A 13,703-nucleotide genomic window follows, 5' to 3' on the forward strand; every position below is an offset into this window, starting at 1 on the left:
AGGTGGAAGATGAGAGAATCACCTTCTGCCATAGATTCAGAAGGTGAAAGTTCTGAGCTTCTTGTCTTTACTACAATAGATTCAGAATATGACTGAACCCTTCAGTGTGAACCCTTTACAGTTCTGTTCTTGAGATGAAGAAGCCCCAAAACCATGGATATGGCAATTACAGATACTCCAACAGCAGCCCTGGGAATCAACTCAGAATTCATGCACTTGATTTGATCTTCCTCCACTACGTCAGAAGTTTTATGTTTGGTTTCCTTCGCGCCCAAAATCAATTGGGTTTGAGACAATTGGCTGTTTTCGATACTCTATCCAGTAGCTCAAACATTTTGCTCTTCTCCCTAGAAATGTTTTCAACTTCTTCCATCCATTTAATTGTACTTTCCCTCCACAAATCAATTTTATGCTTCAGAGTTCCTTCATTGGCAACTCTCCCTGATGCTTCAGTCATGGTTTCATCTTTCTCTTGTTCAGCCATAACTGGTTTAACACCCTTCTTATCCAAACTTATCCTTATCTCAGAACTATTGAAAATATCAGAACCTGCAATTAAATTGAGGTATGATGACTTTAAGAGCAGACATTAAGGGTCTCAAAAAACTGAAAATACAGTGTCATTAAGAAGCTTTCATGAAGAGACAACATAAAGATTCTCTAGCAACTGAACAAAAAATTATCTTTAAGAAGCCTTTATGGAGAGACAATAAGGAGTCTCCAGAAACTGAAGAAATAAAGAGTTTTGAATCTTCAAAGCTACTATTCTATATAATCTCCTCTTTCTCACAAACACAGACATTCTTATTCTCCTCCATCTCTCATCAGAATGTCAAATTTTAGACATAGTCTGGGTATTATATTCCTTCTTCTCCTCCTTAATTCAAGCCAAACACTATGCCAAACTAAAGGAATCAGTCTGAAGAAGTACACAGGGAAGCGTTTATCACCTAATACAACCTATACCAAATTTACAAAACAGCAATTCACGAAATGGGTCAGGTTTGTTGGGGGCCTCAGACACTCTCTCTTCTCCTCAGCAAAGAACAAATTCTTCCCTTCTTATACTCTTATTGTCCATAAGAACCCTGCAGCTGGAGATTTTACATCGATTCAAGCCGCCATCGATTCACTTCCCTCGACTAATCTTATGAGAGTTGTGATCAAGGTCAATGCAGGAGTTTATATGTGAGTGTTGGGTTCTTGTCATTGAGGTTTTTGGGAGTTCTCTGTACTCAGGTTACATTGTTTGTTATCCAGTCTGATAATATCAGTATGTTTCCAATGAATGCAGTGAAGTTTCATTGATGACTGTAATTCTTTTTCTTTTTTTTTCTGGTTACATGTGCAGATGAATTGTACTTTTTAGCATCGTTTGCCTTGTTGGGATTTGTTTTGTCTTTGGATTACAAGAAGAGGTGATATGGATTTGATTCCACCACATGAAATTTGCAGGGAGAAGGTGAATATACCAAACTTAAAATCTTTCATAACCATAGAAGGAGCAGGAGCAGATACAACCATCATCCAATGGGGAGACACAGCTGAAACAATCGGGCCAAAAGGGGAGCCTCTTGGTACCTTCAATTCAGCAACTTTTGCTGTGAATTCCCCTTATTTCATAGCAAAAAACATCACTTTTAAGGTAATAATAGTTTCTCTATTTCATTTCTCTTTCTCTCTCCCCCACCATCTGTTCTGATATTAAATTACAAATAAAAAACTGTAATTATATGTTGTCTGATGCAGAACACAGCACCTCTTCCACCACAAGGAGCTGTGGGAAAGCAAGCAGTAGCATTTAGGATATCAGGAGATACAGCAGCCTTTTGGGGTTGTAGATTCTTGGGAGCCCAAGATACACTATATGATCACATGGGTAGACACTATTACAAGGATTGTTATATTGAAGGCTCTGTGGATTTCATCTTTGGCAATGGTCTCTCACTTTATGAGGTTTGGTTCTAAAATTTCCTCTCCTCCCTTTGTTTTCTGAAATTCTAGCCTTCCCTTTTCAGAGAAAAGAAAAGTACTATACAAACAAAAAGGAGCAGCAGCTGCCACTTTGTAGGCCCAAAAGAAGAGATATCCTAACCCATTAGTAGGAATGCTACATATTCATGTAAAACCATACAGAGCTCCAATTAAGCATATCAGGGTTTTAGGTATCAGTATCCCCTGAGACCGATACCGATACCTAAAAATGGATTTTTTTAATCAAAAAGTCGTTTTTTGGTCTCGAAGTCTGATACAATCGATCCATACCAGTACCGATACCATGTTATATAACCTTGCTGTTCATTGCTAAGCCCATAATGGAGAGCAAGTTAATGGTGATTAACATTTGAGTATTCAATTCCCAGGGGTGTCATGTGCATGCAATAGCTCAGATCACTGGAGCACTCACAGCACAAAGGAGGGGAAGCCTACTAGAAGACACTGGGTTCTCTTTTCTGAACTGCAAGGTCACAGGGTCAGGAGCTCTCTATCTTGGTAGGGCATGGGGTACCTTCTCTAGGGTTGTCTTTGCTTATACATATATGGACAACATTATCATTCCCGAAGGCTGGTATGACTGGGGAGACCCCAAAAGGGAAATGTAAGTAAAACCAAAACCCTTCTCTTTTCATCTTCTTTTTGTCTTTGCTAATGTTTTTCACTTTTTTTTTCTTCTGTGGATATACTTCATTGTTTATTGTAGAGGTGTCAATTTCCAACTCGAACCAATTCAACTGAGCGAAATGGACCATAAAATTGGATAAACTGAACCAAACCCTAATTGTTTGGTTTTGGTTTGAAACCAGTAGATAACCCAATCAGATCTACCGAATTTACTAAATGAACCGGAAACTGAAATCGGGAAAACACCGTAAAAAACCAATACAAATCAAGAAAAAAAATTTTAAAAAAATACAAAGAAACAAAACATATTTTCCCAATACTTTTAATGGATTGATAAGAAGCCATTAAGGCATTTCAATAAAAGATTGAACTAAATAGGATTGCAACCAAACTTTGTCTTAACGGTTTAGTTTCAATTTGAGCTAATTCCAAACCCAAATCAGTTCAATCCAATCGAAACCAAACCTAATTAACCAATTGACACCCCTACTTCATTGTTCATGGGCTTTTTTACCCAAAATTTTTTTTTTTTTCATGGGCTTCTCAGAGTGTAATAGGTGATAAGTAGAACAGATAAGATTAGACCAAACAAAAACCAACCCAAGTCCAAATTTTTTGTTGGGTTAGGTTCTTGTTTGGCTTGTTTAGTTTCTAACTCCAAGTTTTCATTGTGGCTCTACAGAACCGTATTCTATGGACAGTACAAGTGCACTGGGCCAGGAGCAGTCACTTCAGGAAGAGTAAAATGGTCGAGAGAGTTGAGCGATGAGGAGGCCAAGTCTTTTATTTCCCTCAGCTTCATTGACGGATCTGAGTGGATCCACCTGTAATGCGCTATGCTATATCAATTGGAGCACGTCAATAAAACGGTCTATATGATCAAAGAGGATAGAGAGTGTCAGTGATGACAGAGGATGTGGGAAATATCCCCACATAGGGACGTCATAGAGAGTGTCATGGATGACAGAGGATGTGGGAAATATCCCCACATAGGGACATCGAGATATTTTTCCCATTAAAATAACATCAATAAAAATTTTCTAGTGATAGTTCGTTTTGGGAAAAAGAATGATGTCTAGTCGTGTGCAGTCTACCCCTAAATACAACACAACACCTTTGAAATGACTGTCCCGCCCTTAAAAAAAATGAAAAATCCCCCTACATGAGTTAGCTCATGTGAGAGAACTGTACACATCTCTTAGGTAAAATCTCAGCCCATAATGGGTAAGGAAACAGATAACCACAAGCCCATCTCTATTCACAAGCGATTCCCAAAGGGTAACAAAATGTACCCAATTTTAAAACAATGAAGAAGGTATAAGCAAACCTCGGTAATCTTGTTGCATCAGCCAAACCGATACTGATACTAAGTCGATACAGATTGACCGCTACAATTAAAAATGTTTTTTTTTTTTTTAATATCTAAAAGTACCTTTTTATCTTGAATCAGTCCGATACGCCGTTTCATACCAATATCGATATTGGTATCATTATTGATCATTAATGAACGATACCATACCTGATACCATGTTTTGGAAAACACCCTTTCAAAATTCAAACTTTGAAATTAAAAATAAGGGAAGAGGGAAGCTGCTCCTCGATTTGTGTATTAATGGAGTTTTTAAACTAACCTAAGCTTTCAAAATGGGATTAAGCTATATAGTTAAAAAGGTCACACTTCCTTATAATAATACTAATGATCTCAAGTGTTCTTTCTTAAAATCTATGTTTCTAACGGAAGACCGCTAAGTTTACCAAAAAAAAAAAAAAACGGAAGACCGCTAAGCTTGACGTCCCACACCAGAACCCCCTATCCCTTTTCTCTATTTCCTCGTTCAAAGAGCTTTCAAAGTAGATTAAACTCCCAACCCTTCCCCACGTAAAACCAGTAAATAATGGATATAAGGAGACTAACATGTGCTCGACCAACCATAAGATTGTCTAAGATTTTTGGGACTGATTCTAGAAAAGCCTGTATGAAATCAAAATCTAGGGAACTAATTCCATTCCAATTCTGTTCGAATCAGTCAAGAATCGATTAAAATCAACCAGATTCTGCCTAAGCCCTATAAACCCTATATGGATCTCTCGCACCAGATCAGTGGACATAGAAAGAAAAAGGTATTTTATTGAATTTGATCCTCAAATTTCATTTGGGTCAAAATAGTGGACCGTTCTGGTGAGGATTATGAGAAGGGGCCAACATGATCCATAAAAATGAAAAACAAATGAGCCAATCTGAAAGAGAGGCAGCTCAGTCGCCCCCAGGTATACAATAATGTTGGTTGATTGGTTTGGTTTCGTCAAAAAGGGCAGAGCTATTATTAGCCATTTTTTAGCCTAGGAATTAGTAGTCTATGATCATTATCCATGGAAATTGACAAACATGAAGTGTTTGTATGTTTGTCTGAGAGAGAAAAAGAGACTTCACAGCTCGCACTTCGCAGTGACACGCTTCACGAAAGCTTTTTTAACAGCAATCGATGTCTCGAAGAAGGGAAGAGAATTGGCGACACAGAGAAGCCTCGAAGAGAAGGAGAAAGGGACGGAGCCCAAGAGAGACTAAGACTATGATGATTCAGTCAAATCAATCCCTAATCATTACCCTTATTCAATTCTGAAAAAGAAAAAAGAACATTGATGATGATGGATCATTGATTTCATCTCAGAAATCACCACCCTCATCATCACAATTGGATGTGAATTCGGTGGTGAATTTTTTTTTTTTCCCTGGATTTCTTCTTTACAAACACACATTGACATTGTTGTGTTCCATCGTCCTATAGGGTATTCTATACCAGAGCTCATAGCAATAGCATAATTCACAGCAGAAAGCTCCATTAAGTCATCTTCTCTGCCATTGCCATCTCCCCTCTACTACTCCATCTTCTTTGCAGGTACTCCCTCTCTGAATTCCTTACAAACTCTGCCGACTTGTCCAGCCTACCCATTATCGCGTTCTTAAAAAATGCTTCTTGAACCTGAGAACATGACTTCTGCATCCGAACTCCACTCAAACTGGCCCTCGACTCAACCATTTCATTCAGCGATAGCTTCTTCCTTGGACTCGGCTCAGGCCTCTGCTTCGGGGCGCTGTAGGACCTCACTTTGGCCTTGAAGGACTGTGTGTTCGCCATGTAATTGGGGAAGTTAGAGTAACCCCTGAAGAAGTTCTCTGCGCACACGCTCTTTGCCGGCGTTACGGGTGCATTCGAACCTCCCGAATTCACAAAACGCGGGGTGCTCTGTGCCGTGCAAAACCTACACTCATCACCCGTCAAGCTCCAATCGAAATCTTGGTAGTTCCGGCTCTCGGGTATGGAGACACGACAAGGAATTTGGCACGGCAGAGGTGACGATATCGTTTCATAAGGTGGGTCTTCACCGGAATCCCACATTGATGCATTGGTTCTTCGGGATCTTGATCTTGGCCTACAAGTATCGATCTCCACAATTTTTGGGCTCTCATCCAAATTGTTGATTGCACTTTCCAATGATGCCGATAGCCTCCTACTGTGAATTGAAGCCGTGTGGTCGCTTCTTGTTTCCTCAAACCTTTCCTGAAAATTTTGATTTTTAAGAGAAGCAAATGTTATTTGTTTGTACAACCACTTAAATGGATTTTAAACGTGAAAAGTTTGAACTTACAGAGGAGTTTCGAGCTCTCTGCGAGCGAACAGTCGCTTGGGCTCTTATAAGAGCTTGCATACTATGCAGAGTTGCAGCTGCTTGCTTACGCACAAGGTAACCTCTAACGTGGGCTTGTAACTTCACCAGCCCTTTTAAAGCTCGAAGGGCCTTTTTAGCCTGCAACAGACACCACCATGTTAAGCAGCCAAGAAGCTCCCAGAAATAGAACAAATTAAGTACGAAGCAAAGAGGGTTGATGTGAAGCCTACTCCATCGATTTAAAGCAAAAACAGACAAACTCACGGACACGGACATAATGAGAAGCAGACTTGGCTGGTAAAGTAGCAGGAGAAATTAAGTTAAGCAAAACAAAATAACTACAGAATTAGGAAACAACTATCATACTCGGATTCAAAACAAAGCGCAAGAACACAGAACGAAATATAATAATAAGGTAACAGAAGAACTTAAATTTGCCAAGTCTGGGGTAAATCCTAACCGACGCAGGCAAGGACAAATAAAGAAGAGAAATGAAGTTGAGAAAAACGTTCATCTACAGTGGGAAGAAAAGGAGATGAATATTAAACAGAGCGAGGGCTGTTCATCGTTAATATTTTGAAAGAGAAAAAGAGGGAAATTTATTAAAATAAAACTCACTCAACTACCTAAAGATTTAGCCTTTAAAGTCCAAGAAATCAAAAACCCACTTACCAGATAACCCCTGAAGACAGTCTGAATCTTCACTGCAGCCCACTTCTCCCGCCCTCCACCAAACATCGTCCCTCTCCCATGGCTAGTTAGTCTCACAACTGCAACCGCCGCTTGTGCAGCGGCAACAGCAGCGTCAGCTGCGGCAGCCGTGGCCGCAGCCACTGCAATTGCGTGCTTGTTCTGTTCACTCTCCGTTTCAGTGTAATGAGACCTCAACCAAGCAGCATCAACTGCAGAAATGTTTGCCGGTAAACTTGCTAGGATCTGAGTAGCCCCACCAGAATCGTTCCCCGACTTAACAAAACTACACCTTATCTTATCTTTCTGTTCACCACCGTTAGAGTTCTCCCTCTGTTCCTTCTTTTTCTTCATCCCCAGCAAGCTCCTGAACCATCTCATTGCTCTTCCCATTTTCTCCGAAAATCTCAATTGAAGAAACCTTGAGGAAGTGCTAGAAGATATTCGATGAGCGCCTCTACAGAGCAGGAAGTTAATTCGATAAGGGACAAAATGAGAAAACCCAAGTCCAGCTTTCCATGTTGCAAACAGGGAACTGAGTAACCTGACAATTCAAGAGTGGAGAAAAAATTAAATTACATGAAGCAAAATCTTAAAATATTCAGAGAGAGAGAGAGAAAGGATTAAAAGAAGAAAATGGGAACATATCAAAATTTAGTGAAGAACTAACTACATTAGAAGACAAAAAAATGTCACGGAAAGATACAGAGACTGTAAAATAAAATCTTGAAACTCAAATTAAACAAATGAATTATAGACAAAACCCATTACCCAGCACAGAGAGCCACTAAAAAAGAGAAATAATTGCAGAGAGAAAGATCAATCTACCTTTCTGAAATTTCAGGGGGTAACAAAACCCCGGATTTTTTCCACTCTGTTCAATCCGGCTTTCTCTCTTTCACCCTCCCCTCGCAGTATTGCCTTACTATATACTTTTCAACTCTCAAACTGTCTGGAACGACATGTCCTCTAAAATAGTAAGATACCTCAACGTTCACAGCCACTGACGCTCTCGTGAGTCTCCTCAGTTTTTCTATGATTCGCACTTGTTACCCTCTTTTTTTTTCTATTTTCTGAACTGATCTTTCTCTATCGCAAATCGCAATCCAACTTTGTCACTTCAGCCCCACGTAAGAGGAGAATCAAAATTACTCTTTGGTCCTCCTGCGTTTCTTGAGAGACAGAGAGAAGAAATTTTCTGTTACAAAATAGAGGAACTCGTTTCGATTTCAGAATTCAGATTCTGAAATCTAAGCTTCCCCAGTCTGGTTTGGTCTTCTGCATCGTCGCCATTAAAGACCAACCACTTATGGATATCTCACTTCTTTGGCAAATGATTTACCAAAGCCTGCAAGTTTCTCCTCATCTTTTTGGGTTTGTAGAAGATCTTTCTGTTGGTCTCCGTATCATCTGGTTCTCCAGAGATCTTTACAAAGAAAATCTGGGTGCAATACTGCAATTTGAAAAATGGAAAAATGCAATTATTAGGAAAAGCCAGGACGAGAGATTCAAAATTTACGAATTCGAAGCGATTGAGGGACAATATTGTAATTTCAATGACGGATTCTGTCGGGTAATAGTTGGACTGGAACAGGTGATGGAGACCAATGAAAAATGGTTATTCAGATCCAACGGTGGATTAAGGGGAGAAGTTGCAGGTTAAGACTTAAGATCGATCCTAGAGCCACCCGCCTGGTCTGTTTTTAACTGAGTATTGACGATTGCTGCCGTCATGTTCGTAACGTACATTTATACCGTCCATGTGGGGCCCATTTTTAATACCTATATATCATATCACTTTGGATGATGATCTCGACCGTCAGTTTTGATCCATTGTAAAACTTGAGGGACCCAGACAGGGAGTCCTGCGAAACTCCTATTGGCTATCACGGTATCGCTCTTTCTAACAATAATTTTCTGTAACAGTGTAAAAAGTTCGAAAGTCGAACCTCCCGCCTGTACGATGGAATTAATAGTGAAATCTGAATGGTCCACTAGTCCCATCACATAACTCAGAGGCCCTGCACTTCTCATGTGAAAATCGCATCATTATTCCGGAATCTTTTATGGCGAAGTTGACGGGATCTAGATTGAGGCCCCACCAGTACGAGTGTCGATCGATCGGTTAGATCCGATTTGATCTGATTCAGTCTTTTATCAGATTGAGTTTACGGGTTCTTATCGGTCCATTATTAGGTTATTATTGGTTTGGTTTCGATTTTTCATACATGTTCATGGTTCACCCACCGCTATAGCATTTTAGTATGTTCCTAAAATACCTTCCCAATCGCTGCTCCTATCCATCCATACCTACGATGAATGGATTCTCATTCACCTAAGATGGAGGAAAATTAAGTCCAATGTTCATTACAAATAATGGAAAAAGAAACTTTCTTTATAATATTTTTCCTATTTTTACAATTTTTTTTATTTTTTTTTTTCCGTTTAAGTTTGGTTTCTAGTCCATTCGATTAATCTAGTTCAAATTTTCTACCCGTTTCATGTAAGTAAAAACCGAAATGGATTTTCGGTCCAACAAGTTCGGACTAGGAATTGACACTCCTACGACTAGGTTTCTTCTAACTTCTAAGCTTGGCACATATGGGTGTCAAAAATTAATTGAACCAATTGGAACTAAATCGATCACTCAATTTTTCTTATTGGTTTGGTTTTGGTTTCGATCGTTAGAAACGATTAAGAGGCCTAAATCGACCAGACTAATCAATAAAATCGAGCAATAGGGACTGTTCGGATTGAAATTGAAAAACAAAAACAAGAAAAATAGATAAAACTGATAAAATTCACTTCACCCCCCCCCCCCCTCCTTTTTATATGTGAATGACTGAGATCAAACATCTTATCAGTTGAATTTCAGTAAGGCCAAGTATATTGAAAAAAAACTTTAAAAGGCCTAATAAAACCAGACTGAGCTGTTACTTTGACACCCTTACTGGCCCATTGATTCCATTAGGACATAATCTTACTAATGGATATGGTCCATGGGCCAATATATAACCCACTTTCTTCAATTTCAGGCCGGGTCCAACTTGCTAACTACACAAACAAATAAGTTCAGTGATTGTCCTTGATGCACTTTTTTAGCAAATAAAATGTGAGATTTCAAAATGGTGCAGGACTACAACAGGAGTTCTAATTTGGATGAGAAGATGGAAAAAAAAAAAAATGCTTTGAGACATAATTAGGAATTTCTTAGAAGAGTAAAGAGCCTAGTTTGAAGGTTGTGCTTTTAGCCCATCTCATATAAGCATATTCAGCCCATCACACACACCCAATGGGCTTTTCCCTTTTCAAAATAACATGATTTTCTATTTGACCCAAAAAACAAAAAATGTCAACACTTACCCTGTGGGTGTAAAACACATGCCTTACACACTCGATCTCACGATTCTCACCTGCCTATCCTATCCTAGAGTTAGGCGTATCTCTCTACAAGATTCCATTGTAAGTGAATTTACAAATATTACCCTTCACTTCAATTCATTAAAACGATTTAGATGGATAGATGAAAAGACAGTGAAGAACTTCACTCTTTATAATGATGTATAGAAGGACCCTTATATTTTACATTAAATATTTTGTAATGTAAATTTTTTCTACGCTTTTAAAATATATATATATATATGTTTTACATTAATAAACAGATAAAATTTATATTTATAGAAAAAAAAATTCACTATCTATCTTTTTACATGAAAACAAATGGAGCCTAATTAAGAGAAAACTAATTGACCTGATCCATTTAGGTAATAGGGTCTCTATACTTCACAAGTATCTCTTTGATTCATGTGTTCTTTAGTCACTTGTGCGATACAAACTTTTTTCCTTAGGTGAAAGATGCAAAACTTTTCTTTAAAAAAAATCAATATTAACCTATCAAGAAGGAGATACAAGTAACCTTTAAGTTTATGATTCTTGATATAATTGTAAATAAGTATTTTATAGGGGAGTATTTATGAATACATCAGAGATTTAAAAATTCCCTTTAAAATGTTCTAATATTTTAATTTTATTTTGAGGCTATAAATTTTGTGTGTTTCAAACTTGCCACGTTGCCACAAAGGAGGGGAAAAAGCATGAAACTAGGGGATGGTCAGGTCTACTTGTTACTAAAATGCCTCTCCTCCCTAACCTACCATGTGTGCTTATTTTGCGCAAACATGGGGCATTATGATTAAGTATGTATAATTAAATAAAGACGAATAAAATGAGTATAAAAATATTAAGGGAAACAGAACGTTAACTGATCGTGTGGTTAGCGTTTCCGTCGATAAACAAACTAATGTCTTTGTGTGCACTTTCATTGGCTACCACACTGGTGCAGAAGCTACACGACCGATTAATGTTCTCTTGCCCAAATATTAAATACTCCACATAATTCTATGGTATATATGGTACAAGAACACCTAGATGACACCTTTGGCCTGCCTTCTTGTGTTATTGAGCTTAGTTACCCATCCAAATCGACAAGTTCCACACATATTTTATGTTCCATGGGACATGTTGCCTATTTCAAAATTGGTGAGTTCCACACACTTCAATGTTAAGGTTACCAATATCATATTGACCTTTTTAAAATATTCAAACCCATATAAAATCCAACCCAAAGACATGCATGAGATTTACTTAGTTCTAAAAAGTAATAAACGTGAGTAACTATGTCTTTTAGTGAAATGAATTGCCATGACAATTTCATTTGTAAAACACTAGGTGGGTTGTTTTATAAGAAACCCTATCTATCTCATTTTTAAATATTATCTTAAATGTAGCATGCCACATAGGTCAAAAGTATATATAAATGTAGGGAGTAAAGGGTTATCTAGGTAAGTGATATATATGGAATGTATCAATGAGGTGCGATGGAATAGTTTCATATATGAGAGGGTAGAAAAATAATTTCATGGAGAGAGAGAGAGAGAGAGAGAGAGAGAGAGAGAGAAGGCACTAACGCATCCTCACAAGGTTTTTGAGAGGGTTTTGATTCAATCGATTGGTATCCAAATAGGGAAAAAGAACGCTAATTGATTGTGTGGCCCTTGTGTCTAGAGTGCTAGACACAGGGGGTGCGATGCAAAATGACCACTCCACCTCCATAGAAAGGTAAAAATCCCATCCACCATGATGCTAGCCTTCATGCTCCCATTGGCCTCCTCGTTGATGTAGGGGCCATGTGATCAGATAGCGTTCTCTTGCCCATGTTTTAAAAAATGGGAGGGTGTTTCCTAGTGGGTAGTGGAGAATACGTGGACTTGAGAGTTTATTTCATATTTTCATGGGGGATAAGAGATAGATATAGAGGGGATGCTAATGGAGGCTACACCCCCCCCAGGAAACAATCTCCCTTAAAAAATTATCATATGTTTAAAACCAAAACTAAAAGATCATTAGTATTTATATATATAAACTCCTGGCCTAATCTTACCCCAAGTCTATGTCAAAGAGCAAACATACCTATGGATCCTTATCTTTTCCTCAAAGGTGTGCCTTATCCTTTCCTACCCAATAAATGATTGCAGAATAAAACCATTTACCATAAGATCTTCCCTACGAACCAATAACAGATTTGGTCAAGACTATCTTTTTATTGTTTTCCTTAGGCCGAACCCGATTAAAGTAGAGAGATATAATTGAGCATAATAAGAATAAGGGAAAAATTTTCATAGATTTTATGATATATATTATTTTCTTCTCATATGAGTTTCTTTTTGTTGAGGACGGGCCCTGGTGCAAGGGTAAGGGTTGCTCTATTGTGACCAAGTGGTCACAGATTCGAATCTAAAAACAATCTCTATGCGAAAGCAAAGGTAAAATTGCGTACATTATGACCCTTCCTAGACCCCGCAGTGGCAGAAGCCTTGTGCACTAGGTATACCCTTTATGAGTTTCTTTCTATTTTATAATTAGTTTCTCTCTTTTGCTTTAACAACGCGAGCCCATGTGGATGATATCGTTCTTCACATTTTCATTGTTATAATATGTAGATCCCTAATGTTTTATATTTAGGATAGGATCGATCAAATCGACTTTCGCCGTTGATTTGATTGATCTAGTTCAGCCAATCCTTAAGATTATATTTGGTACCTCCCCTCTCCCTAAAAAATAAGATTGGATCTAGTTCTTCTATGCATTTTGGGGCACATATGGAATCCAAGAGTGAGTAGATTCCATCTATATGCATATGAGGTGTACGATAATAGTTCTCCTTCAAAATTCATCTTAGTATTTCATGGGAGGTGGGACGGTCATTTCATTCACTGTGGTATTAAAAAATACAAAAACCGTGAGGGTTGTGGATAACTATTCCCACGAATAATAATAAATTAAACGAACATATCAGAGTGTATCCATTAATCAATCATAAAATCAGGGAAAAATGATTTTCTATGTCGGTGCAGTGGTTTGGTGTTTAGTTTCTTCTCTATACCACCGTCCAGAAGTTTCCTCTTCGTGGTGGTTGTTGCTATTTTATCTACTTTTTAATTCCTGTCTTTGAATTTTCGTGCTATGTCCTCATCATGTGTCAGCAAAGGGAATCTTCACAGTAGATGAGATCCGCGTATATAGAAGAAGACCAACAACGTCCATTACGGGCGTGTGATAGCCACGCACGGTTCTGATCCTTTAGTATGATATTTTAGAGTGGGTCCCAATTATGAAATCGTATCTAGACCGTTAGTATTGCCAACTGTGTTTTCTAATGCGCG

General features: G+C 38.3%; 2 protein-coding genes across 2 annotated transcripts; one reads left to right on the plus strand and one right to left on the minus strand.

The window, feature by feature from the left end:
* Positions 1-829: 829 nt before the first annotated feature.
* On the plus strand, positions 830-3,452 carry LOC122653462 (probable pectinesterase 53). The gene is made up of 5 exons (XM_043847293.1): positions 830-1,188; positions 1,456-1,645; positions 1,750-1,956; positions 2,364-2,599; positions 3,305-3,452. The coding sequence occupies exons 1-5, from the start codon at positions 830-832 to the stop codon at positions 3,450-3,452; spliced, it is 1,140 nt and encodes a 379-aa protein (XP_043703228.1).
* Positions 3,453-5,457: 2,005 nt separating this feature from the next.
* LOC122653461 (protein IQ-domain 26-like) lies at positions 5,458-7,560 on the minus strand. Its single transcript, XM_043847292.1, has 3 exons — positions 6,964-7,560; positions 6,271-6,429; positions 5,458-6,182 (listed from the first exon to the last, which is right to left on the minus strand). The coding sequence occupies exons 1-3, from the start codon at positions 7,372-7,374 to the stop codon at positions 5,463-5,465; spliced, it is 1,290 nt and encodes a 429-aa protein (XP_043703227.1). The 5' UTR covers positions 7,375-7,560; the 3' UTR covers positions 5,458-5,462.
* Positions 7,561-13,703: the final 6,143 nt, after the last annotated feature.

Source organism: Telopea speciosissima, chromosome 3, assembly GCF_018873765.1.
Source record: "Telopea speciosissima isolate NSW1024214 ecotype Mountain lineage chromosome 3, Tspe_v1, whole genome shotgun sequence".
NCBI classification, from domain to species: domain Eukaryota; kingdom Viridiplantae; phylum Streptophyta; class Magnoliopsida; order Proteales; family Proteaceae; genus Telopea; species Telopea speciosissima.

Coding starts and splice junctions, on each gene's coding strand:
- LOC122653462 (XM_043847293.1), top strand. CDS start 830: ATGTCAAATTTTAGACATAGTCTGGGTATTATATTCCTTCTTCTCCTC. Junction 1,646..1,749: donor CAAAAAACATCACTTTTAAG/GTAATAATAGTT, acceptor TGTCTGATGCAG/AACACAGCACCTCTTCCACC. Junction 1,957..2,363: donor ATGGTCTCTCACTTTATGAG/GTTTGGTTCTAA, acceptor TTCAATTCCCAG/GGGTGTCATGTGCATGCAAT.
- LOC122653461 (XM_043847292.1), bottom strand. CDS start 7,374: ATGGGAAGAGCAATGAGATGGTTCAGGAGCTTGCTGGGGATGAAGAAA. Junction 6,430..6,963: donor CTGTCTTCAGGGGTTATCTG/GTAAGTGGGTTT, acceptor TGTCTGTTGCAG/GCTAAAAAGGCCCTTCGAGC. Junction 6,183..6,270: donor AGAGAGCTCGAAACTCCTCT/GTAAGTTCAAAC, acceptor CAAAATTTTCAG/GAAAGGTTTGAGGAAACAAG.